Below are 26935 nucleotides of genomic sequence, written 5' to 3'. Positions count from 1 at the left end.
AGGTAGTGTAATAGGGATGCATGAGTGTTCATTATAATCCAAATTATGATAAGCCCTTTCTTCTCTGAAAAAAATATTTTCTTGTCTGCTAAAGTGTCTCAGGCCCCTAACATACTCAGCTTTTTACAGGCTTAAGCACTATCTTGGGCATTGCTTGTTTTTCCTGACTATTCTCTGGAGGGATTTCCTTCTCATGTTTTAAACACATCCCAGCCATCTGGGCTGTTACTTCTTTTTACTCCTCGCCTTCACCTCTCCTCTTCTCCTCTCTTTCAAAGAATAGGCTCAGACCCAGAACCTCTAAGGAATTTAATGCTTAATTGGAGCAATCTATTTTGTTTTCCCTGCACACAAAACATTTCAGCTTTCTCACGGTATTTCTTAAAATATTGCCAAAAAAATAAAATATGACTTCTGGCCTAATGAGAAACGTTTGTATTATATTATTTTTTACATATATTATATTGTTATAAATTGATAATATGTCTCAATATATTGAAATGAAATTCAAAGAGAAGTAAAAGAAAGGCTTCTGTGTTAACATGCGATATAATTGTGCCTAGCAGTCCCTCAGACTGATCTCTATCTTACAATAAAATTTTCATTTCATTTAACAAATCAGCATTCCTAAACAAGATTCTTTTTGGTACATCTCAGGATGTAGAACAACAGCATGTTTACAAAGACAAACAATCTTTCTCTTTTATAGCAGAAATGTACTTACAAAACCATCCATAGCCCATTTTTCCTCTTTCAACTTGCTCACAGATGTATGGGAAGGGGCTTTAATGAGATATATGTGGAGCATTAGCCGAGCTTCCTGGCTTTTATACACTCCTGTAGAATATAGCGTCAAAAATTATTTGTGTTGACTAGAGGAACAATTTAATCTTTAAGCATGTAGTCTATCGCCTTAAAAAGGGAAAGTGGGAAAAATAGGCAGCACTGTTACCAACAGTGCAATTTAGCAAGATGCATTCTTTTGTGAAAGTATTTCAATTATCACAGGATCTCAATAGAAACTGTTTTTAGCTTAGCCTGTAGAGAGGGCAGGAGGGAAACCATATACACACAGCTGCTACTTAACAGTTATGGTAACAAGTCTTAGACAGAAAAAATATTGACAACATTGATAACCATTGATCAAATGCCATCTCAGCCTTCTTCAGGATAAGCAGCCCCAGGTCTATCAGCCTTTCTTAATAAGACAGATGCTACCTACATATTTTCACAGCCCTTCACTGGACTCTCTCAAGTTCTTCCTAGTCACTCTGGAACTGGGGAGTCCAGAATTGGACACAGTATTCCAGATGCAGCCTTATTAAGACAGAGCACAGAGGGAAGAGAACCTCCCTCAACCTCTTAATGCACCACAGGATACCATTAGCCTTCTTGCTCACAGGGGCACCATTACTGATGCATTGCTGGACCTTGACTGTTATCCACCAGAATTCCAAGGTCCTTCCATGCAGAGCTGCTTTTCATCAGGTCAACCCCTAACATGTACTGGAGCATTCCTCTCTAGTGGAGGAATAACCTCTTTGAGATTACATGGCTGAAACCAAAAGGACATCACATGATAGAATAAATTCACTCAGACAATCAGAATGAAAACAGTTACAAGCCAGAAAATACTTCACATAACATTCAGTCCACGTATGGCTTCACAGTCGCTCTTCAAAGGACAGCTACAAAATACCTTCAGCAGACAAATCTATTGACAAAACCTGACCACTCTGCTAGATGCTAGAAACTGTGAGTTCCACAGAGATATTGGATTCTTTGTCTCATAGCATTCTTCCTGTAGACCACCTCTCCCAGAAATACATGGGCTGAACTTTTCCCCCTCTCTTTTTCCAACAATTTAATGTTCTGTCACTTCTGTCCTTGCTAAGAGCACTGTGATAAAAGTGATGTTAAACTACTTCAGAGAAAGAAGTCCTTAAATGATGAACCAGATTAAAACCAGCAGTATATAACAGTCAGTATATAACTGTGATTTTTAGGCTTCTTCAGACCTTGCAAAAAATATTGTAGACAGAAGGCAAAATTTTAAGAAGCTAAATTTTGAGTGATAATATTGATGCCAGGTGTTTCTTTTATGCTAATTCATACCCCTGTGCTATAACGTGCCACTCCTCTTGTATGACTGGTCCATTGTCTGTGTGGCTGAAATCTCTCAATATTAAGAATGAAACAGTTTGAAAAATCCACAAAAACTATAAACTCAGATTTTTTTTTAAAATTGTGTTTTTGGTTTGCTTGCCTGTAAAGCATTAGCTGCAGTTTTTACTAATGGTTCACAGTGTAGAAAATTGTGCATAATTGTGCCAACATAATTACAGCAACAGTGCTCTGTGTGGCAGGGACTAGAATATAATAAACAAAGATTGCATGAAATCTGAAACCAGAGCACAAGAATCAGGACAATTCTTTCACTCCTTATTGACTATTAACTCAAACTATAATAAAAATCTAGGAAATTAAAAATGGCGAGAGAAGGAAAAGGTGGAAGAATCCCTACTTTTGAAAACAAACTGAACTAGAATGAAAATTTATTTGATAAGGCAAGGAAGTTTCCAGATGTTAATAACTGTAGTGCTATGCAGGGAACCAATATATATAAGGCATAAAAAAATAAACAGAAGTGAGTTTTTCTTTTTTCATACCTGATAGTAGCAATTCCATATTGCTGTTTGTAAGTGTTGCATTTACTCTTCCTGAAGTTGCATTGAAACTGGTGACTGTCAAAGTCATGGGCTGTTTCTTGTTTTTATAATTGTAAGATCCTTTCCATATATAATTTTGGGCAAATACATCATCAGGAACTATACAGACATCAAACGTATTTCAAAACATATTATAATATTTAATATTTATGAAGTCAAGCATCCAACATGATATATGATAAATATTAGCATTTTCTCTACTTCACCATTTCTATTTTAAAGTCTATTAGGCATAATCTTCATATATAAAGCATAGAAACCTGGCATGAATATTTATGAAAGAAACATATTTGTTCTGAAGTACACAACCACAACTCTACCCTCATTTGCTCCTTTAGTCAAATATAGACATGTCCTACACATAAACCAACTTCACAAAATCTAATTTAACAGCTGCAAACAGCTGCAGAATATTCTCTATGCCAGCACAGACGGTCAGGGACATTCAGCTAGGATTAAATTTTGCAGAAAGCTCTCATCCCATAACAGAAATTGTGTATGTATACAACAAATACCATATAGTCCAGATGGCCTTAAACATTGAGGAATAATTTAATTAATTATGGGTTTGTTCTGTTAATGTAATACCTACTCTAACACCATTTAATGCACTCTCATAGATTCTCATATACCTCAAAGTACTTACCACTTAGTTTGGGACTCGGTGTTCCCAAAGCTGGTCTGGGATCTTTCACTAATATTTTGGAACCAGCTGTTAGAAAGAATGAATGACAGAAAGACAAATCAATAGCAACTATATTACATAGAAACCAGGAAAACAATTTCTATAATGAAATTTATTCGTTATATTTATTTGTTATAAGATAAAGTTTCAAACTCAGATATGAATGAGATTTCAGTCATTATCAAGTCTTAGAATCACAGGAGCACATGCCCACCAATTTATTCCATTGACATGTTTTCTTCTAAGTTAGTCACCTGGATGCTACCAAATTTATTTACAATACCCAAACAACTTTCACTTCAGAATCTGTTTCAGAATTCACAGGCCTGGACTGGGTACTTAATATGTGAGGTGTCCTCTAACATGTCTGAGGCAAGTTAGATCATTTAAACTGACATCCAAACAAAACAGCACTGACATTAGTGTTTTGACCCTAAGTAATGTAACACCAAAACAGTTAAGAGATGCTTAACAAGGGTGTTTAAAAACATGTTTCTCTCTAAGACTTAATCATCTTCAGTAGTACTGAGTGAGACATCTTGTGTTCAAGATTGAAAACCCAAAGATATATGCTTAATCCCTTAGCAACGGGGGGAAAAGTCACTGTTTCTTTAATGAATAACAACAGAAAGAAACAAATGAGACTGTCCACAGTACCTCCAACTACTCAGGTGATTTGAGCACTGGAATTTGGAGAATTTAATTTCTTCTCTGCTTAGCAGGAACTCTCCCACCACTGAAGATGAAGAACTAAATGCAATGGGACAGTGTCATTTCCTGCAGCTGAAGCTATTTTATTTTGCAGAAAGTAATTTGGATTCACTAGACTATAAAGAGGACATATAATTCTGTCTCCTAATGTAGAATACTCTCATGCAGCACTGCACTCCATTCCTTGCTTCAGTGATTACTTCAGTATTTTGGATCTTGGCTTTGAACCCAGACCTTTTCTCTCTGATCTATCCTCTAGAGAAAAATACACAAGAAAAGGAACGTCTTTCTCCCTGAGTGAAGCATTTTCTGCATTGAAAGGAAACTTTAGCAAGATGTACTGAGAATATTGGTTTTTTTTTAACTGAGCATAACTTTTAGGTTATTACAGAAGGCTTCTTCTTGTTATATAGATTTAAACTGGTGAGAAACAAGGGCAGAAGGCTGGAATTCAGCCTGAAGTTCTCATGCTTGTTACTACTGATTGATTAATCTCCATTTTCTCTCTACTTTGAAAGAAACTTACTGAACTTCACTGAACATGGTTGACTTGGAGGACTTGCTTCAATAGCATATGCTTTCTGTCTGCATCAAGTTCAGGTTAGAAATATCTAGACTATACTTTCCAGAGGATTTTAGTATAAAAAGCTGCTGAGTCAATCAGTCTTCTCAAACGGAACACATTTCTAGTCAAGGTCCAAACTAAAATTTTAAATACACAAAAAAATTTAAATACAATTCTTAAACACAAACCCACAACTAAAACAGGCTATCTATGGAGTTTAGGTTCGTAGATCTGTGTATTCTCTCAGTATGATTTCCAAGACTGCAGTTTTGTAAAGGGCCAAGCTCCAGTTTAATTTCCCTACAAACTCTTTCAGAGCACTCTGCTCCAAATACTTTGTTCCTTTTCATCCAGTGTTTGAAGTTCACAATCACAGGTGAACAACCTAACCTGGTACTCTTCTCCCTTGCATAGAAGAGAGATGTTTCATCCGTTTGTGACAGGTAAATTTAAAAATATTTAAGAATTAAGAAATTTAAAAATATTTTATCTAATTAGACTTAATACTTTACAATATGTTCCTCAATTTTAGCTTTCTCCATGGCTAAACAGACCTAAATTTTTTTTTGTATTTCTGTAACACTGCTTTAGGACATTGGGAAACTAAGTTATATGACAAGAGAGATACACTCATAATTGTCACATAATACCTCAAAAAAATTTCCAGTAGAAGTTTCTTATAATCAGATAGGACAGCTAATATTTCTGGTTTCAATAGCATCAGCAAAAAATTATTGGATCAAAATACAACCCATGAATTACATTTGGCTCTGCCAAAACAACTCCTCAGTGCTGAACAAGTCATAAGCTTCCTGGCAGCTTGCTTTCTAACACTTTCCCAAAGCTCTGTTCAATTCTCCCCCAGCACTTGCCTGGCACATAATGCCAGGACATCTGGTTTTTTTAGTAATACAAAATATTCATTTCCTATTTCCCTTTCAAGTAACAGTGTTTGGCTATATAGCCTGTGAAAGAGCCCTGGAGATAACCATCTGAAACATTAGGTATGAGTGATCTGAAGGTGCTTTAATTATTCAGGAAATAAAATTCCACACAGCTTTTACACTTGAGGATGTTTATGATTTCACATGAAAAACACCAGTTTTGCTAGGAGATTCTACATGCCCTGCCATAACAAAGTACATCACTACATCAATGACAAAGTAGATGCATTTGTTTGCAAGTATACTGTTGCTTACATACAAATATAAAATTGTATTATGTCCTATGGCTTAATTCCATGCAATGATTCAAACATCTACTTGGACTTTACGTACCTTCTCCAGTACTAGAGTAGAATAATATTTAGGTTGGAAAAGAACTTGGAGATCATTGAGTCCAAACATTAACCTAACGCTGACAAGCCCGCCACTAAATCACATCCTTAAGCATCACATCTCCAGGGATGGTGACTCAACTGCTTTCCTGAATAGCCTGTTTCAATGCTTGACAACCCTTTAGGTAAAGAATTTTTTTTTCCTAATATCCAATCTAAACCTGCCCTAGGGCAATTTGACTTTATTTCCTCTCATCTTTTGATTTGTTACTTGGGGAGAACAAACCAATCCCAGACTTGCTACAATCTCCTTTCACATAGTTACAGAGAGTGATAAGGTCTCCCTTTAGCCTCTCTAGACCCTTTACCAGCTTATTTCTCTTCTCTGGACACATGGAGCACCTCAGCGTACTTGTAATGAGAGGCCCAAAATTGAAGGCAGTATTCAAAATGCATCCTCATCAGTGCTGAGTAGAGGGGGAAAATTATTTCCCTAGCCCTACTGGCCAAACTATTTCTGATATGAGCCAGGATGTTATTTGCCTTCTTATCCCATGGGCAAACTACTGGCTCATATTCAGCTGTCAACCAACACTTTTAGGTCTTTTTCTGCCAAGCAGCTTTCCAGTGACTCTTCCCTAAGCCTGTAGTGTTGCATGGGGTTGCTGTGACCCAAGTGAATTACCTGTCACTTGGCCTTGTTGAATCTCACACAACTGACCTCAGTTGAAGCAGATTGATACTCACACCTGAGCTGATGTCACCTTCCCCAGCACTAAGGGCAGACTGACAGGTCTGTAGTTCCTTGGATCCACCTTCCATCCCTTCTTATAAATGGCCGTAACATTTGCTAACTTTTATTCAGCTGTGACCTCCTCTGTCAACTAGGACTGTTGGTAAACAATTGAAAGTGGCTTGGTGAGCAGTAACATCAGCTCCCTCAATACCATTAGGTGGATCCCATCCCATATTGTCTTTTAAGGCAGCTAGCCAAATTTCTCCCTGTATAACCTCATGACATCTTTGTAGTCCTCCTGGGTTGCCTGCCCCTTCTTCCCAATGTCATAAACACCCCTCCCCTTTTTTTTTTTTTTATCCCTCTGCTGCACCTTTAAGATTTCTTTCTTGAAGAATGCTCAGCTTTCTTGAACTTCTTTACCCTTCAGGACTGCCACTCAAAGGACACTGTCAACTGATCTCCTAAACAGACCAAAGCCCTCCAAGAATCAAAAATTCTATCATTTTGTGATCTTTGTGGGCAAGATATCCTCTAACTATCTTACCATCCACAAGTCCTTCTCTGTTCACAATAAACAGGTCCAGAAGGGCACCTTCTCTAGTTGGTTCACTCACCAGCTGTCAGCAAGTCGTGATCCACACATCCAGAAACCTCCTGAACTGTTTCCTTTCTGTTGTATTGCATTTCTAACAGACATCTGGTGAGTTGAAGGCCCTCATGAGAACAAGGGACAGCAACTGTGAGACTACATGAAAGTACATGTCCCATTAAACACAACCAGCAAACAATTAGTTACCTTCTGTCTTCTGTCTTCTGTTATTAGACTGAAAGTAAAGAAAATCACTGAAATATGAAAGATGCAGTGGGAAACAGAAGAGCTTACCTTCACAAACTGGAACTTTCCCAGTCCATGTGCCATCAGACCTACAGGCTCTATGTTCTGATCCTCCTGCCAGGAAGAAGCCTGGCTGACAAGTATAAATCAATGTGTAACCAAGTGAGGGAAGGTCCATTCCTGCAACATTGGCATGGATTGGTGTTTCTGGTTGTTTACAGCTGTGAGCTACAAAGAAAAGAGAAAATATCCTTCAGTCGAAATGGGGAAAATATTTCTTAAAAAATAATCAATACACATTCTGACAGATAATTAACAAAGAAAAAAATCAATAAAAATAACATATTACTATGTTTTAAATTCACATTCAAATGACTATGTAGTCTATAAATTATTGATCTGAGCTTTTTAAGAATGTCCTCTTTGATTTCAAGGGACCAAGCACCATCTTAAATACACATACACAACAAAAATTATTTGTCTGCATATGGGAACATAAACAACACAAAGCTTACCACAGTTTTAAAGCAATCGTGGCTTGTGACTTTCATGACTTATGATATCTATGTGGCATTGCATAACAGTAAATAAATGGATCATTTGGAAAACACTATGGAAGGTGAACATTGTAGGTGAGGCCAGCATAAATATCAGACAAAAACATTTTTTATTACCATTCCTAACCTCATCTGAAGTGTCTTGTACCAGAATCTGTCTTGTGTTGTCTTAAAACCATTATACCCTCAAGAGCAGGGCTCATCTTTCAACATACTGAGCTACTGATCTGCTGTTTGCTTAGGGGGAATGCTAGCACCAACTGAAACATTAATGTGTTTTTGTTTTTTCCTGTGGATATGCTCTCCATACACTCAAGTGATTCTATAAAATCAGACTTCATAAGGTAAGGATATTTCCACAAAAATGCAGCTGGTTAGCTGAAAAACTAGAGAGATTAACCATAATGTTACGTCTTCAGTAGATTAGCAATATTTATTGAAATGAAAAAGGTCTAGGAAATTAAGTGCTACTTCCTCTATGCAGGTAAGATTTCCTCCATCTCAAATTTAAAAAAAAATCCAATTACAATCCCTTTTTATCCTTCTCAAAATACTTCTCAGTTGGGAAACAGCTCAAACTCTTTAATTCATTGTAACTATCTGCTCCAGCACAAATTATGGTTGTCCTCACCATCTCTTTTCATTGGAAGGGCTATGTTTTCTTAGACAGAAATTCACTATTTTCAGCATCTCCCTGGATGAAGAGCTGTCTGTTATCCTCATTATTTTTTTTAAATTTATTTTTATATGTATAAACTGTTGTAAAAAAAATATAATCACAAATGGCAAATCAAGAATCTATTGTTTACTTACGTATACACTCTGGCTGGATTCCACTCCATGTAAGATCAGGAAGGCAAGTTCTTGTTGTTGAGCCATGGAGAAGGTGTCCTTTTTTACACTGAAACTGAACAATATTTCCTACCTGTTGAAAGGTAGAAAACACAGCAATACTGTTATGAGGAAGTACAAGCTGGGATTTCACCCCCCCCTCACCCCCCCAAATTCTATAGGAAGCTCCTTCACATAACACAGGGTTGATAAACTGTGATGATCTTTCTGTAGAAAATAAATTGTTTTAATGGAGCATTTTGATACGGAATAAATATTTGCTTCATTGTTACTGAAACTACTCTTTCCCCAAACTGAAATCCTCTGTGGAATAGAATTGAAATCTTAGCTTCTGTGGTCTCTCTGATACCAAGGAAGACAATATTTCAACACTGTCTTTAAAACCAGGACCCATTAAATCTCGCTCACACACACAAAAAATCCCCAAAGAATCAAACACCCCCCCCCCCCCCCCAATCTCCCCTTAACTGTTAAATGCAGTTTCTTAATATACATCTGATTAGGAACTTAATTTTATTTCCATTTTATTCTGTCAAAGTTGAATCTTGCTCATTTAAAGAAAAAAAATCTTGCAAGCAACGTGTGAATGTGTGATTATTGCAAATAAAAATTTTAGCAAACGACTAAAAAGACTTTGGGAGAAGTCCATTCTGCAGTGCTGTTACGCCAAAAGCAGCAGGTGGCGCTCCAATACAGCCTTCTCCGGGCTTTAAAATTCCCAATCTCGAGATGTTGGAATCTTTGGTTATATAGCGTGAATATAGGCACTAGTGGAGACAGCTGATGAAACAGATGAAGTATCTTTGTTCACTGTACTCTTTAGGTTTAGGGAAGAACTGTTCTACGTGCAACAGTGTTTGAATCCATCCTGAAAGAAGAAAGGTTTCCTTGTATACTGCTTGAACATCTCTGTGCCATAGCTACCTTGTCAATAGTGTCATTTGTGGTTTAGATATTCCTCAAATCACTATCACTTTTCCTTTTGTTAAGATCCAAAGGTCATATGTTTGCTATTCTCTAACAGGAGAAAGAACAATCTGAGAAGAAAACACACAACCTGAATCCATTTATAAAGTATAAGATAGTAGTATAGATTTTTTTCACTAAAATAATATAACGAAGTAATAATATATAATATTTATAACAATTCACTATCCTTTTTATTTCTTATATTCCTTAGAAGAATATAAGATATTTATAACTTTCATGAGTTACTCTACAATGAAAGTTTTTAGACTTCAGTTCATGAAAGAATGTGAAGATAAACAAGCTTCTCTATCCCCAGCAATTCATACCAAAGGAACAAAAGGTCAGGGGAGTATCAGCTATTTCTTTTCATTAACGTTTCGAATCACAGTTTAGGTGAATGACAATATGACTCATTAAGTCTTCACTGTATCTGTAGCTTGGTAGCCTAGTAACAGGCTGAGGAGTTTGCAGGACCTGTGAGCAGAGCTTGCCAAACTTCCTCTGTCTTGAGCTGTCTAGGGTTTTGTTGTTCTTTTTTAACAACTTGGTTTAACTGTAACATCCAATTGTCTTGTGATCAGGTGGCTACGACTAACAGCTTTATATCCATAGCAGAAACAATAAGCTATTATGTGCAGAAGAAGCTACATATCACCAGTGTCATGCAGGAATACAGGCCTGGCACTGGAATAATAGCAAAGGCCCTGAAAAGCAGAGATACAGGATACCATGAAGAGGACTACAGTGTGGGTATGATAAGAAACATGACACAGGCTCAGCACTAGACATCTCACTGCTGTGAACAGCCCACCCATTCATGCTCACTTAAAGAAGTGCAAACCTGGACAGAATAGGGTCTCAGGTGTAAAAAAGAGTAAATATTTAACATAGGTAAAATGTGCCTTACAGAGTAGATTGGAATATAATGTGAAGTTGTAGTGGGATGGAAGTGTATTATAAGCAGTATAAATAACCCCAGGTAAATCAAGAGTGACAGAGACAAAAAGATACCCAAGCCCCCTCTGAAAAAAACAATGATGATAACACAAACAAGCAAAAACCCCAAACCAAAATAACAACCAACCAAAAACAAACAAACAAACAAACAAACAAAAAAAAACAAACAACAAAAAAAGCCCACAACCAAACCCAAACCAACAAACCCCAAACCCAAACCACCAAAGCAAGCAAGCAAACAAACCCTCCCCAAAAAAGGGAAGGAAAAAGCAGTCACATTATCATTATAGTCAGTTAAGCACTCCAGATTCTGACACTAAGATGCCCTACTGACCAAGGTGAAGACACAGACCTCAGGATTCTAAGAAGCAGAAGGAACCAGGAAAATTACATGGTGTCTGATAAGGCTTAAATTACATTTCCATTAATGCAGTGATGATGATGACTGTGTGAATGGAGATAGCTACACTGTGATGGTGCAGCACTACCCTTGAAATTTCCTCCTACAATGCAATCAACACTAAAGTTTTTATAATCATTGCATTCACAGAAGGAGTTTATTTGCAATGTTGTTTCACATCTGCAGATCAAGTTTCATATGGCATTTCATAAAATAAAGCCCAAGAGCTAACACAGTACAACCACTACTGTAATGTGGCTATTTTCCTTTCAAAATTCAGAATGCCCTTTGGTTCCCTTCAGGCTTTGATGTAGGGGAAAATAGCTGAATTTCTACAAAAACATGTGTTGGAAAAGTATGAGAAGTAATAAATCTTACACGGATGACTGATTGGTCTAAGGAGTTCTAAAATTTTCCTTCAACTCAGGAGTATCTTGTGTTACAAATGCTTACAGTGAAAGTGCTATAAGCAATTTTCTCTGTTCCTAGCAATATATTTGGAGAAATATTTCAAAACCACCGGTTCTTTCCAAGGAGTAATGTATTTTCCAGATTACAGATGAAATCTGTAGTGACTAAGTTCTGTTTTGTCTTCATTGTAGTACACTGTTAAGGTAGATCTGTCAAATCCAAAATACTCAGATGAAAAGCAAATATCCTGGAAGTACATATTCATAACAATTAAAGCAAGTGATGCTACTCATTTGGATGCTATGTCTGAAATCTAAGCAGCACTAAACTGGTATTTTTATGTTATTAGAATGAAGAAGAACTTGAACTACTTCTGCCTGATGAATTCAATACAAAACAATAAAACCTACACAAAACTCTGTTACCTCTTCATTACAAAGTTCCTGTTTAACAGTTGCATAAGCTCTATTAGTCCATTGTTTAAAGTAGTAGAAAAGGGATCTATCAGACAAAAGGAAACCAAGGCTATGCCATCTTCAGTATTTTTCTATGGATGGAAGCAAAAGTCATTATCATAGAATCATAGACACATAGAATTGTTTCAGATGGAAAAGACTTTTAAGATCATCGAGTCCAGACATGAACTAACTCTATCAAGTCTGGTGCTAAACCACGTCCCATAACACAACATCTATGCATCTTTTAAACAACAGGGACAGGGATTCAACCACCTCTCTGGGGAGCCTACTCCAGTATTGATAACCCTTTCAGTGAAGAAGTTTCTTCTAATATCTGATTTAAACCTCCTCTAGCACAACTGGAAGCCACTTCCTCATCCTACTGCTTGTTACTTGGGGTCCTGACACCCACCTTGCTACAACCTCCCTTCAGTTGTAGAGAGTGAGAAGGCCTCCCCTGAGCCTTCTATTCTCCAGGACCCCAGTTCCTTCAGTCACTTCTTACAAGACCTCTTCTCCAGACCCTCCACCAGCTTCATCACCGTTCTATAGATCCCCTCCAGCATCTCCAAGTCTTTCTTGTAGTGAGAGCCCCAAAACTGAACACAGTGCTTATTATCTCATTTATATAGGAAGTTAATTGTAGTATAATAGAAATCAATGTATAATATGTTGATGGTTTAAATTAGTCATGGCATTATTGAATATATGGTAATGTAATATTTCTTTCCAGGATCTACAGAGAATAACTTGTCTAGAACTGATAATTTTCACTGTTGTTTTCACTCAATAAAGAGCTAAAACTCAGCTTCATCTGTACTAACAATATTCTTACCCTGTTCTGTATTAACTAAGCAACCATACTTAAAGTAACCAGAAAATGCAAGCAGACATTTGGTTGCTATATAAAGCCAAATTTAGTACATAGGTGTAAGTTGCTGGCTAGGAAAGGAAACTATAGCTTATACAGTTTAAATCTGCTAGACACTAACCTTAGAACTGTGGGATCAATGTTACAAACCCTGCAAGCAGCTACAATTCTTTTAGAAATTATTTATCAGTTGACATTTTGCCTGGTTATTTTGACATTTCCGTGTTAGCTGTGAGTGATGCTTTCATCCACAACTACAACAACTATATCACAAATGAGAAATTCTGCATTAGCTTCTTCAGTGATAGAAAAGCCATTAACATGCCAGAGAAACTGTGAAAATATAATTGTAGAAAATGGTCATTGCAATGATTCATTTCTTACACAGTTGAATAAAGAGTTGCCCTCTAGCACAATACTGTATTATACCAAAAGGAGGTTAGTGCAAAGACTGCCCCAGTAAATTCTCTCTTGGCACAAAACAGCACTCCGTTCTCTGAAGAAAATGGAGACAATTATATTCCCACTTGCATATGGTTGTTATCTAGCACAATCTGAATACCAAAAGACTGATAAAACAATTACTAAGTAGGAATAATACCAACAAATGGCAAATCAAAGAAATTTTTGGCCATGAAACTTTACAAATTCTTTGCTTTTAAAAACTAACTTCACATTGTAAACCTACTCAAATTTCAATCAACCTTTCATCACATTTCTGGCAATCAGCAATTTTTATTTAACTCCTACTAGTCAGACACCACATAAAATTGGGGAGCTGCTAGTTACTCTTCTGCCTAGTCTTCTTCATGTGTCTGGAGCTTTCAGCCCAGACACAAAACACAGATGTAGCAGGGCAGTTTAGACTCTCTTATGGTTTGTAGCTGCCTTATCAGATTATCTCCTAGAAAATTACAGGACACACTTTTGCCTGTGCATACCCTTCACCCATGAAAACATCTCACATATGTCAGTGAGTTTTGTGATGCAGAAAATCTTCAGAAACATTTTCACTTTCATAATTGTAACAGAAGCATATACAAACATCATTTGTCACAACACACTCTTGTAGAAAGGCAGCCAACAGCCTCCTGGGCTGCATCAGGCAGATCATAGCACTCAGACAGAGGTGATTCTTTCCCTCTTTTCAGCATCTATGAGACACAAACGGATGCCAGGTCCACCTGGGCTCCCAGTGCAAGAAAGACAGGGACACTGAGTCCAGTGGTGGCCACAAAGGTGACAGAGACTACAGAATCTGAAATACAAGGACTGGCTCAAAGAGCTAGGATTATCCAATCTCCAAAGGAAAAGACTCAAGGGGAATCTTCTCAGTGTATATTAAAGCTTACTGAGGACAGGAAAGGATACAGAGATGGACTTTTCCAGTGATGCTTAGTGACAGAATAAAGGGAAATAGGCACAAATTGAAGCAGGAAATTCTGTTTATGAAAAATAGGTTTCCCTGTCATAGTGATCAACTTGGAACAGGTTTCCCAGAAAGGCTGTGGAGTCTCCATCTCTGGAAATATTAAATGGCACCTGGACATAGACCTGATCAACCTTATCTAGCTGACCCTGCTTTGAGAAGGAGAGGAAGTAGAAGCTCTCCAGAGATGCCTGACACTCTCTGTTATGCTGTGATTCACTTTTAGCTACATAATTTCCAAATGTAACAATAGAATTTCTCTCAGGGGAAAAAAAAGAAAAGTTAATTAAAAAATCCACTGTTTTTTAGAGTATGCCTACACTAGCAGTTTGGCACACAAAAGAAAGAAAGCCTATGTGATAAAAAGCAGAGAATGCATGTAGTAGTGGGGAGATGCTGAACTCATTCAAATTGATCACTTGATCACCAGTGTTTCACAGAGTAGATTGCTAATAGGGACACAAGGTCAGTGTGACTGAACCACCAGAAATGAGGAAACAGAGCAAGCAACCAAGTCTTACATTACATGGGCAGTTTTTTGACCTCTAATCAGAAGCTTCTAGACTGTTAGGTATTCTGAAAAAATTTTAATATGAAAGTTAATTAAAAATAATATACTCTACCTGATAGCCAAATGTGTTGTTTTGTGACCCATGCCTTGGGACTCCCGGATTTTCACATGCTGTGCGAGTAGGTTCTTAAAAACAAATTACAACAAGTTAAAGACAAACCAAATTACAATATGTTACTGAAATACAGGAATGTAGCACAAAAGTGAGCTTATTCAACAACATGCAATAAGTCAACATGAGAAATAAAAATAAAGTTACTTGATTCTTACAGGGTATAGAGTAACACCAGGATAATTCGAAATAGCTGAAAACTCCTGGATTGATTTAGCAAGAAAATTAATAATAAGTATTTCAATAATATGAATGTGTGGTGGTTTGGCCCAGGCTGGAGGCCATATGCCTTACCTATACATCGAGGAGAAGAACCACTCCATGTGCCATCTGCTTGGCAAATCCTGGTGCTGGAGCCAACCAAAATAAAAGGAAGATTGCAGCTGAAAGAGACTTCTGACTGATAGATGAAGCTTTTTCCTTCTCTTTTCCCTTGAGCAGGTACTCCAGGGTCACCACAAAACTTTGCTGTGAGAAAAGTCGTAGAAAAGGAATGTAAACAACACTACCACCTGAACTCAGTCAAGCAGTGAGTCCAAATTCCTTTATACACAAGCCAAGTGTACAAATATTTAACAGGAACTAAAAGACAGAGTAGACAGACAATCTTTGGACTGTTTCATTTTGCAGTAGTTTTGCTAGCTATTTAAAATGCCTACACAGTAGCTCATAGCTGACACTCAGGTTTACACAACATGTTTTAGTAAGGTCCAGATATTCACAATTCACTGCTTCCCAAATCACACAACTCTGCAAATCCTCCTAAAGAGAGTGATCAGAGAGTGTACCAAACCTTCATGTCAATTTCTCCTCCTTTCTGCCACATACCCAGTGCTCAACATTGTTGTATTAAAGAATTAAAGATTAAAGAATTTGTCAGATATGTTTTATGGATCCTAAATTCGTACTTACTTCCTCATCCTTTAATGAAATACAAGATTGGTATGTATGGAAGAACAACACCTGAAAATGAGTACAGCTAACAAAAAAAGCATAGCAAAGAAATTTCAGCAGCAATCTAAAAGTCAAGCACAAGTAACCTCTTACTAGGTAGGATATATTTGACTGATAAGAATATATTCTTAAATTGATCTTTTTACTTCACACCTATCATCTAAGGATTCCTTATATCTATCTATATCTAAGTGAGTGTACTGCTGGCAAATTTACTGGCCACCTTCTGTAGCATAAAATATGGATTACTGTCAGAAGCTGGATTTTGAATAATTGATTCAGGAAATGCAATCAGCTATGGCAAACCTTATGCCATCAGACTATAATATTCCCTGACACACCATGAATTCCAATATTGTAGAGTCTAATTTCCTATCAAACAGAAAATCCTGTAATACACATAGAAAATTGAAGCATTAACCTGGATGTGTTCTAAAAAGTCATGTTGTACACACAGTGGAATTCTCTGTTTCATCTTTCTTATTTGCAAACAAAATTCAAGTTAGATCTCTTAAACAACCACTTTCAAAATACATTTCTAACATCTGTATCTTTGTCACCTATTCCTTAAGCTTTCTGAAAGATCCTGGGCTGTATTAAAGAAAAGTGTGTCCAGCAGGTCTTGGAAGGTTCCCCTCCCCTTCTACTCTGCTCTGGTGAGACCACACCTGGAATGCTGTGTCCAATTTTGGGCTCCCCAATTCAAGACAGACAGGGATCTGTCCAAAAGAGAGCTATGAGAATAATTAGGGGACTTGAGTATCTCTCCTATGAAGAAAGACTGAGAGAACTGGGGCTGTTTAGTCTTGAGAAGGCTGAGAGGGGATCTGATCAATGTCTATAAATATCTGGGGGGGTGGGTGTCCAGATGAAGGTGCCAGTCTCTTTTCAGTGGTGCCCAGTGACAGGAGAAGGAACAAGATGTACAAGCTAAAACACAGAAGGCTTTACCTCAAAATGAGGAGACACTTCTTTACAGTGAGGGTGATGGAGAACTGGAACAGGCTACCCATAGAGGTGGTGAAGTCTACCTCTCAAGAGACTTTGGCCCAGGGATTGGGTCCACTGACCTCTGGAGGTCCCTTCCAATCTCCAACATTCTGTGATTATGTGATTCCTACCATGTACCTCTTACTGCAGGCAAAGAATGTACAGGAAATCCATGCACATGCAGGCCGTTGAAGAAAAAAGGCTTCATCTGTAGCATAACTTTAAGTGGAATGGTAGTGTCTGCAGAATTATAGGCCAAATTCTAAAAAGATCTATGAATCTGGGACAGTGTCACACAGTGAACCTCACTGTGTGGTTGACAGATTATGGTTGCAGTCTAGATTTTCATTAGAAAAGTCTGTGGAAGTCTTAATTTGGAAATACATGAAACTTACAGACTTTCAACACCGAGGTTTGAAATTGTCTCCTGAACAGTTAGGTTTTTTGTTTCTTTGTTTGGGGTTTTTTGGGGTTTGTTTTTGTGTTTTTTGTTGTTTGTTTTTTTTGTTTGTTTGTTTGTTTTGGGGTTTCTTTGTGTGTGTGTGTGTGGGGGGGGGTTGTTCAGTTGTTTTTTTGGTTGGTTGTTTTTTTTTTGTATACCAACAAAGTAGCAACCACTCTCCAAGAAAAAAAAAGAAATCTTCACATTAAAAAGAAGGAGGCTTTAGAAAGTTTGTTATTATTTTATAAAACTAAGTAAACTCTACCATGTAGCTGTCATTCAACTTTACCCGACTATTGAATAGCTACTGAATATCTGCATTCTATAGAGGTAACCATGGAAACCAGGCAGCATGGCAAAATACAACAGCTTTCCTCTGCTATGAGAACAAGGGAGTATAGAACAAACTACAGCTGCAGCAAACTGGAATCTCTGGGAGTACTCCCACTCCATGGAAATATTTTCCTAAGGACTCTGAAAGCCTTTAACAAAGACAGGGCTGTGGAGCTCTGACATTAAGGCTATGATGGTAGTCTCATTGTTTAAATACATTTAATTATTAAACTGCAAGTTTTATCCTTAGATAGGAATTTTCAGGCAAAGGTCTATATATTGTTTTGCCATTTATTGCCAAGCTTATAAAACCAGCAGTCCTTTACTCAAATTACTATATGAGTTAATCAGCAAAAAAATTTATTAGGTCTAGGATGACAAATACTCAACCAAAGACACGATCATACTCCATTCTGAATAACTATTTCATATTATTACTATATCTTTATTATCTTTAGCTACAGGCTCCATGGAACCAAGCTGGGAACTAAATATCTGATATCAAGAAGTGCTTAAAGATTGCTCATTGAAAATGACTTTCACCAGCTCCCTTTCATTTATGCCAGATGGCAGCTAGTTTAAGCTTTTTGACAAGCACTGGCTGCCTGTTGATTTCTCTTGCAAGCCAATGGATAACCAATGCATAACAACAACATTCAGGTAATGTAATCCCTGCATGCGACGGCCTTTAATTCCTAAGCAGCTGCATGCCATAATAACTATAACTTCTAAACAGACTAAGGTGAGCCCTTTTTTTCAGAGTACATTGCAGTATTGATTATTTCAACCTCTAAGGTGACAAATAGCTTGTGGTATCCCAAAATGAATGTAAGGACACAATATATCAACCAAGAACAAACAATGAAAAGTGTTTTTTTTATGGTCTTTGGTATCCATAGTATCTTGGACTGTAGAAAGGCTACATCTAGATAACTTAAACAACAAATGGTAGGGACTTTTTTCTTCCAGAAACAATGCCTTTCACCATGTTCCAGCTCTGGCACATACAGGTTCATCAGCACTAAGCAACTCTGCTGATAATATGAGACTATCATTAAGGGGGGGGGGAGGGGGGGAAAGGATAAAGATCATCTGTAATGATAGGTTTTCATAGTAGTAGGATAAACCTGAAACAGAGAACAATTTTCATAGGGAGAGATGAAGAATGCAAAAAAATAGTAAAAGAATGGAGAACTTCATTTTGCAACATTCAACAAGCTACCTGGCAAGCTCAGCTTCTTGGCAAGCTTGAATTAAACTTCAGAAACTGTAAAGCCAAGAGGATTAAATTATCTTCTTCCAGTCAGACTCCTTGCTTAAGACCATTATGGAGTTTCAGTGGTATAGATTATTCTACAAATAACTACAGAACCTCCTTCCTCACTGAAATCACTTGAGTATCTCTTGAAAGCATTACAATCACATATTTAAAAGATTTTTTAAATAATGAGTGGAATGACACCAACCTAAAGACAAAGACATATTTGCTATTGTAATGACATTTGTAGCAATATAAAAATCCAACAATGTTATAACTTTCAGGTTAGCAAAATTTCCTGCATACAGCATATAATTTCATGTATTGCACGGGGAAAATTAGACAACTGTCAAGGAATTACCCTGGGGTCCAGCTGACGTTAACAACAGGATGAAATCTCTCTTTAGGATGAGTAATGAGCAAATAAAAGAGATTAAAATGGTACTTTTCCTATTTCATATGTATCTGTATTTGAAAACAAGACAGCACACCTTAATCTTGTTTTGCCTTGGATCATTTGGTACACATTGCCTGTAATATTTTTTGTGTGTGTGTTTGTGTTTGTATTCGAAGCTTCCTATACGTTCCCAAAGGAGTTACAGACGTTCTTATGTCCTCCTCAATGTACAAATTAGGTTACAGTTTTGGAAAATACAGAAGGATTGTATTTGTCCCAGGTTTGAAATGAACTGAGCCACTGCTAAAAAAAAAAAAAAAGAAAAGAAGAAAGAAAAAAAGGGGGGGAGAAGGGTAAAAAAATTTAGGAAGGAAAAAAACAGTATAGGTGACTAAAGAACAGGACTCTAAGGTAAATACATACGCAAGCACTGAGGTACTTCACCACTCCACGTTCCGTTCCCAACGCAAGTCAAAACAGCAGGAAAAGAGAGTTCATATCCCGGCGAGCACACATAGCTAACGCTAAATCCCCAGTCCAGATTTGTTCCTTCCAACCTTCCATTAGAGATCAGCGGAGGAGTTGGGCAGGTAACAGCTGCAATAATATTCAAGATAATTAGGCCCAGCTGCTGTAAATATCCCCAGTATACATAATTACTAGAAGAACCATATGTGGTAATTTCACCTTTTTTAGAGGACAATACAGTCAGGACATGCTATCTTCCTCACTGTATTCTTGCCACATTTCCTGAAGTTAGTACTTTTGGTTTCCTCCATTTAGGAGACAGTGGCTGATTGAAGAAGTGTCTTAAATAAAACAAGATGCTGCAGCAAACCAAATAGGAAGACTACCTAAAAATCAGTATGGAGACTATGATGCATACAACATTTTAAATAAGTCTGGTACTATGCAAATTTTGTTTGTCTATTTAGACATCATAGAGTACAACAGTCAAATGCTTTCTTCCTGTTAACCATCTTAGGTATTAATTAGATATTAATGCCCAGAGATAAAATTCCAGGACAGTTATTCCAAAATGTGTCTCAAAACCCTGTTTCTAAATACCATAATTTGGATAGCATTTGCTTAAAGAATAGCTGCTCACTGAAAAACATGTAGCTTCTCCTAGAGGGAGAAAAAAAAAGATTTGCAATCTCTTGAAATTGTTAGTGTTGCTACTTCTAAAAGACCAACAAGAAATATTTCTCACTTCCAGGCATCCCATGAAAATATAGAAACATCTACTCAGTTGTAGGAAAGAGGACTGAAAAATACTGCAGGAGGACATGCAAAGATAAATTTAGTGATTAAAATAAAAGTGTTGTTGACTGGATAATGTGGTAATAAAAGGCAACTGCTAATTGAGAATTGAAGGAAAAAGGGTATAAAATAAACAAAATTAAAAGGTCTGAATCAAAAAAGAGAAAAAGGGAGAAACTATGGTAGCAAAAGAGAAAAAAAAAATAGTTTGATTTAGTGGAGACAGTTGGGGTAAAAAAAAAATATATGACCAAAATAAAGCAGAGAACATGGTACAAGAATGGACAGAATTAAATGCTGATGCACTCGTAATGTGTTTAGACAGTTGCCATTTGCAGGCTCTAAAGAATCAGAGGCAGAAGATCAGAAGTACTGTCTATTTGAATGTGATATGCAGAACATTCACCATACAGCATTTCTCCATTCTTATTATACTCTTGAGTGAGAGAATCTCAAGTATTTACACAACAAAGATGTTCTTCAGCCATCATTCATAGCTGTTTGAGAATGCTGGATGAAAGTAGTACTATTATCAAACAATCCTTGGCCAACCAGTAAACCAAATCTACATTTTCAGGACCTATTTTTTATATTTCATGTTTCTCTTGCTGATTCGTATTATAAAAAACAAAATAAAATAAATAAAAGCCTCTCCAAAGGAGGAGCAAACCAAAAGCAAATCAAAACAATAACAACACAACCAAAAAAAGCAAAGCAAACCAAAACAGTAACAACACAACCAGACCGGACAATGTTATTGTCATACTTTCATGAGGCTTTAAAAAGAGTAAATTAAAATAAGTGCTCCAAGCAACAAATCTGTCCACCTTCTTAAGAGCTTCATGACTAGTCCTTTTGGAATTATCTTTGTTTTAGTTTCTCAGCTGAGTAATAAAGGAAGAAATACCCATCAATAATTAGGAAATGAGACAGAAGAAGTATCATGAAAATAGCTGTAATATCAGAATTCTGGGGTGAACAAAAAGAGCCACCCAACACCCAGCAGTGAGGCCGAACGTCTGTCTAAACATTTTGTTAAGAGTTTTAACCATGAACTTGTATAGTAACATTTCTCAATTTAAGAGCTGAAAGTATACTACACACACAAGTCTGCAGTGCTTGGATAGTTGACTGTTTAGTTGCAGATGAACATGCATCCTTTTCCAACTAGGCAGAGCCAGAGAATTATTTATATCTTCTGTTTGAATGGCATGGTGACAATTACAAATACATTTTCTGCCCAGTTAATTTTTCAATTATTTTAAGTAAGCGGTACCAGAGGATCCTGGCAGTTCCTCCTGACAGTAAGAACTGATCGTTATACATTTCAAATACAATATGGCATATTGTATATTACTCCTAATTACACAAAGAAGCAGGGGTTGTTAACTTACCTAGTGCACTAACACAAACCTGTATGAAGTAGAACAAAATTCTGAGAACACTAGAGATTCTGCATATGATTATTACTTAATATTTATGAAAGTCATAAATATGTATGACCTTAACCCAGAAAGACTCAAATATTTAAAGCCAAACTTGAGAGTAACTTCTTCATTGTGTGATTCCATTTGATTCAAATCAGAGTTATATCTCTGATTAGGTGCCCTGTAATCCTTAAGAACTTCAGGCTGGGAGGTTATATCACAAATGCTTGTTATGTTATGCTTACAGCCATTCTTGAAGACAGACAGTGTCTTGGTATGACCCTTCTTCTGTTCTTAAAATCAGTTTTGTAATTGAAGCTGAGGCTGGCTAAGAGCACAATACAAACAGAAAAAAAAATTTGAAAAAATTACTTGTTAAGAGGATCTCAAAATTTGACATCTTCATGAAAATGCAGGGGGAATAACTTTAAAAATTGACTGTCAAAGGTGAATTACAATTAAACTGAACTTGGTAAGGTATTGAGCAAATTGCATTCAGAGAGGAAAGTAATTATAGCTGAGGTAGAGATTCAAAATCTTTTTGATCTGTTCTCTTGAATAAATTCAAAGGAGGAAGATGAGAATTGCTGAGCAGGTATGTAACCATAATTCCTAAAATCAAAGATTTTTTTTTTTTTTATAAGGGTGGTGAACCACTGGAACAGATTGCCTAGAGTGGTGTTGGAAGCCCCATTCCTGGAAACATTCAAAGTCAGACTGGACATGGCTTTGAGCAACCTGAGCTAGTTAAAGATGTCCCTACTTATTGCAAGGGTATTGAATTAGATGACTTTTAAAGGCCCTTCCAACATACAGCGTTCTATGATTCTGTGATTTTATGGATGAGAACAAAGTAAATATGAATTTAGCTGACTACATTTTAAAATAACAGAGAAGAAAGAGATGTAGTGTGAACCCAGGAAAACTCTACCAAAATAGTAATGCTGCTTCCCTACAGCTGTGGTACCAGGAAGAATGAGAAAAATTACTCTAGGTAGAGATAGCAAGCAAGGAAGTCAGATTTTCAAAGAAAACTGTTTTGATGACATATATAAGGTGAGCTTTCAGTAATAGACATTTTGCTTTTCAAATTTAAACAAAGAACATTAAAATATTCCAATAAACCAGAAAAATAGTGAATGCAATGAGTAAAAGAGAGAAAAGGAAGGTCTGGAGAGTAATCCTTTTAGTTTTCACAGTTAAATAAACAAACCAAACTAAACCAAATCATGGATCAGAAAATTGTTTATTAGGAAATTTGCTAAAAGGTTTTAGTCTTTTTGCTGAGTATGTCAATACATTACAGTGACCTCTGATGAAGGAGGGATCAGAGAAAAAGCTTAGCATTAGATAACCAGGAACAATTTGTCTTTCACAAAGCTGAGTTAGAGGCAGACCTTTGCCAAAGGTGTCTATCATGCGCTTGAGTGTGTTTTTTGATAAAGAAAAGGACATATATAAGGTAATTTTTGATATGACATGTTAACCTTAACAAATAAAGAAATCTAAACCATCAGTTCACATTGGCTAATTCAGTTTAGCAGCAAAGTAGTTAACATGTTCTATAAAGCTACAAAAAAACTGTTGAACATACTGTGCTGATGTGAAAAATAAAAGGGAACAGAATTGAAGGATGAAGTCACCATTCATACAGCCAAAAAAATCAGTTCAATGCATTCACACTAAGTTTTGATTTATGTGGAAATATTTGGCTGACTCATTATAATACACAGTAAATGTGGATGCCATAGGAGAAACAGTTGACAAATAAATGCTGTACCTTTGCATGTTGGTATTACTCCACTCCATGTGCCATTGCTAGTACAAGTGCGAGTTAAGGAGCTATTTGATTCCATTGTATAACCAGGTTGGCACATATACGTAACATTTTGTCCAACAACATAATCATCACCATATCTCATGCCATTGGCTGGAACTCCTGGATCTCCACAACTGATAACTGCAATTAAATAGTTGAGGAAAAGATTTTAAAACCTAAATGTGATTTATTTATATGTGGGGGGGAAAGACATAGGGCAAAATTAGGAATTCATTGGCGGGGAAAAGGAGAATGAAAAAGTATCATAAATCTCATCTCCATCAAGAGAAAATAAACATCTATATCTCCTGAATTAGCTGCCAAACACAACATGGGGAGCTGTGTTACTGTATTTGGAGAACATCAATATATCTGTTTCCAAGTAGAAACAATGGACAGTACAGTTTTAATCAGCAAAATTACAAAATGAAAAAAAAAAAAAAGCAGCAAGAAATAATCCATATGTCACTAGCACCCTTTCATATCCTCAGTTTTCCCTGACAGTTAGGATTTTCGTTATTAAAGGACCACATACCAATTGTTTAATTTTCCTTAGGTGCATCCCAAAAGGAAACAGTCTGGAAAATTTAAGACATATGTCTGCAAACAGCATCCACGTTGTAAATGCACATAAGTTTACTATGTACATAAACAGATAAGAATATTCAGGTAGCCTTCCAACACGGTCTATGGTTTATACTAAAATTAGACCTATAGTATTTTAATGACAGTGGTTGTAAAGCTCTTGTGACTCCTATTCCCAGGAGATAATTTGATCTCCTAATGAGATTAAATATTCATTGGGTGTTATTAAAGAGTTATATCTTTATAATCCAAGATTAATGGTAAAATAGGTGAGTTTCTCTCAGATGTGGTCAACTGAATCTATCAATTTCTGGAACAGTTTTCAGAGCGAAAAATCCTCAGAATCCTAGTAGCTATGATAAAAAGTCGTTTTCAGGAAGTAACCAAACACTGAGGAAAAAAATCTAGTTCATACAAAACACAGCAGTCATGTCTTAGTTTATCTTAGAGTAAACTTGAAAATCCCTCTACAGCATTGTTATTACTGCTGCAAAATTGTAGGAAGCAGTTTCCTGGGCAGAAAGAACATCCTGACCACTTCAAAGTCAGTATCAAAGCATGACCAGTGCGAATGGAGCCCTCTCTGTATCCTGGTTCCCAAACAAAAGAAACCCCAACAAAAGTTAAGTGTTTGTATTGTATTCTGACCAGGTCCCTTGATCTACATAATTAGGGAACTCAGAATCCAAGGTATATGCTATGCCTGCTCTACAATTTATCACAGTCGGAGTGAGCAGACACTATTCAAACTGCGTGATTAAAATATTTAAAAGAAAAAAAAAAGTAAAAAAAAAAAGGTCTCAGTTGTTGTATATTATCTTGCTTAATGTAGAGGTATCTAATGCAGTCTTTATCTTACTCAAGGAAAGAGTTTCATGAATGAAAAGACTTAGGGGATAAAAAGAGTCAGTCCTCATGTTGTAGCTTTAGAACAGTTCATAAAGGTGGATTAGAGGCAGCATTTGACTGTCAAAGAAAGCAAAAACAGATATAAGGTGACCTAGATTTTACTGAGACACTGTGTTTTGTCATAACACAGGAATAAAGCTTTAACTAAAAGAAGCAGTTAGTAGCTACTTAGAAGGCTCAGTGGCATTTCCTGAAGTTCATAGATTCAAAGAATCATAAAATGGTGAGGTTTGAATGGACCTCTGGAATTCGTCTTGCTCAGGCAGCCTGCGCAATAACAACCTACACTTAAGTTGCTGTGGTAGGCAAAACTATCTTAAATTGTTGTAGTGATCCTGACCAGGAGATTACTGTACCTTGAGCAGTCAGTGATCCATGATAGAGTTAACCTGAGGGACACAAGATGTGTGCTGCACACCCAGCATAACCTTAAGAACTATGCTGAGCCACAGAGATCTCTTGGCCAGGGCACAACCTCAAGCAGTTCATTGCAACAGAGGAACTGCAGACAACTCTACTCAGTAAGCTATTACACCAACTGCATGTCTTTACTTTTTTCTGTTTGGCTAGAGAAATGACAGAGGTGTTTCCTGGTAAGAATATCCTGTAATAGCTTGAACAACTGAAAGAGGACAATCTTTGCTGTGGACAAGGCCTACATGACATGCTGCATATGAGTCAGAGTCCAGTTATGAAAAATAATGGTTAAACCCTGACCTGTCAGCAAAGTCTGTTGGCACTGCCAATTCTACTGTTTTGGATACACTTTGAAATCATTATGGAAAATTGTTCCCTCGCAATAGATAATCTTCTTCAAGCGTATTTTACAGACCTGGAGATAAAATTACCAGGACAAAGGGAAGGGCTTGTTAACTCATGATCTGTTAAATAGCTTTTTAGTTAATATTATCCATTAACTCTTGTTAGTCATTTAAAATTTATGTATTGTCATAAGAGAGAATACAGCAAGTATGATAAAGCTTAATATGTATTTAATATTTAGACGTGCTAGAGCAATGGAGAATTAAAGATCTGTAAAAGGGTCACAGACACCCTGGACACCCCTCTGAGCAACTGGCTCTAGCTGATCCTGCCACAAGCAGAGAGGTTGGACTAGATAATGTCCAAAGGTGACTTCTGACTTCAGACATTCTGCAGTGCTGTAAAATGCCTCTCCATTTACAGGTGCCTTAGAGTTGCTGCTAGTACCAGCATCAGCTTAGATACAAATTGTAGCAGGTAGTCGCAGTTTGCTGTATGGATGATGATGATATGTTTCCTTAAAATGATAGGCAGTCTTGTGTCATATAAATGCACCATTTTCATAAATGTTACTAGAAGATGAACTGGGACATGAAATAAAGCAGGAAAAGATGGGCTTGAAAGTAATCTGTTGCAAAATGCTTATTATGAGTGTAAGAGAAACTGAAA

At 36.8% G+C, this 26935-nt stretch overlaps 1 protein-coding gene across 3 annotated transcripts in view; it reads right to left on the bottom strand.

The window, feature by feature from the left end:
• Positions 1-26935, bottom strand: part of CSMD3 (CUB and Sushi multiple domains 3) — a 383091-nt gene that overhangs the window by 4740 nt on the left and 351416 nt on the right. For all 3 annotated transcript variants that reach the window (XM_054385441.1, XM_054385442.1, XM_054385443.1), the window contains 9 exons: positions 23972-24151; positions 19925-20098; positions 15422-15595; positions 15068-15141; positions 8911-9022; positions 7589-7768; positions 3376-3441; positions 2670-2828; positions 725-837 (listed from right to left, as the gene is read on the bottom strand). In XM_054385441.1, coding sequence (XP_054241416.1) covers positions 725-837; positions 2670-2828; positions 3376-3441; positions 7589-7768; positions 8911-9022; positions 15068-15141; positions 15422-15595; positions 19925-20098; positions 23972-24151 — 1232 coding nt within the window. The remainder of the gene's footprint in view (positions 1-724; positions 838-2669; positions 2829-3375; positions 3442-7588; positions 7769-8910; positions 9023-15067; positions 15142-15421; positions 15596-19924; positions 20099-23971; positions 24152-26935) is intronic.

This window comes from Indicator indicator, chromosome 12 (assembly GCF_027791375.1).
Source record: "Indicator indicator isolate 239-I01 chromosome 12, UM_Iind_1.1, whole genome shotgun sequence".
Lineage (NCBI taxonomy): Eukaryota > Metazoa > Chordata > Aves > Piciformes > Indicatoridae > Indicator > Indicator indicator.
This window is presented reverse-complemented; position numbering and strand designations above follow the sequence as displayed.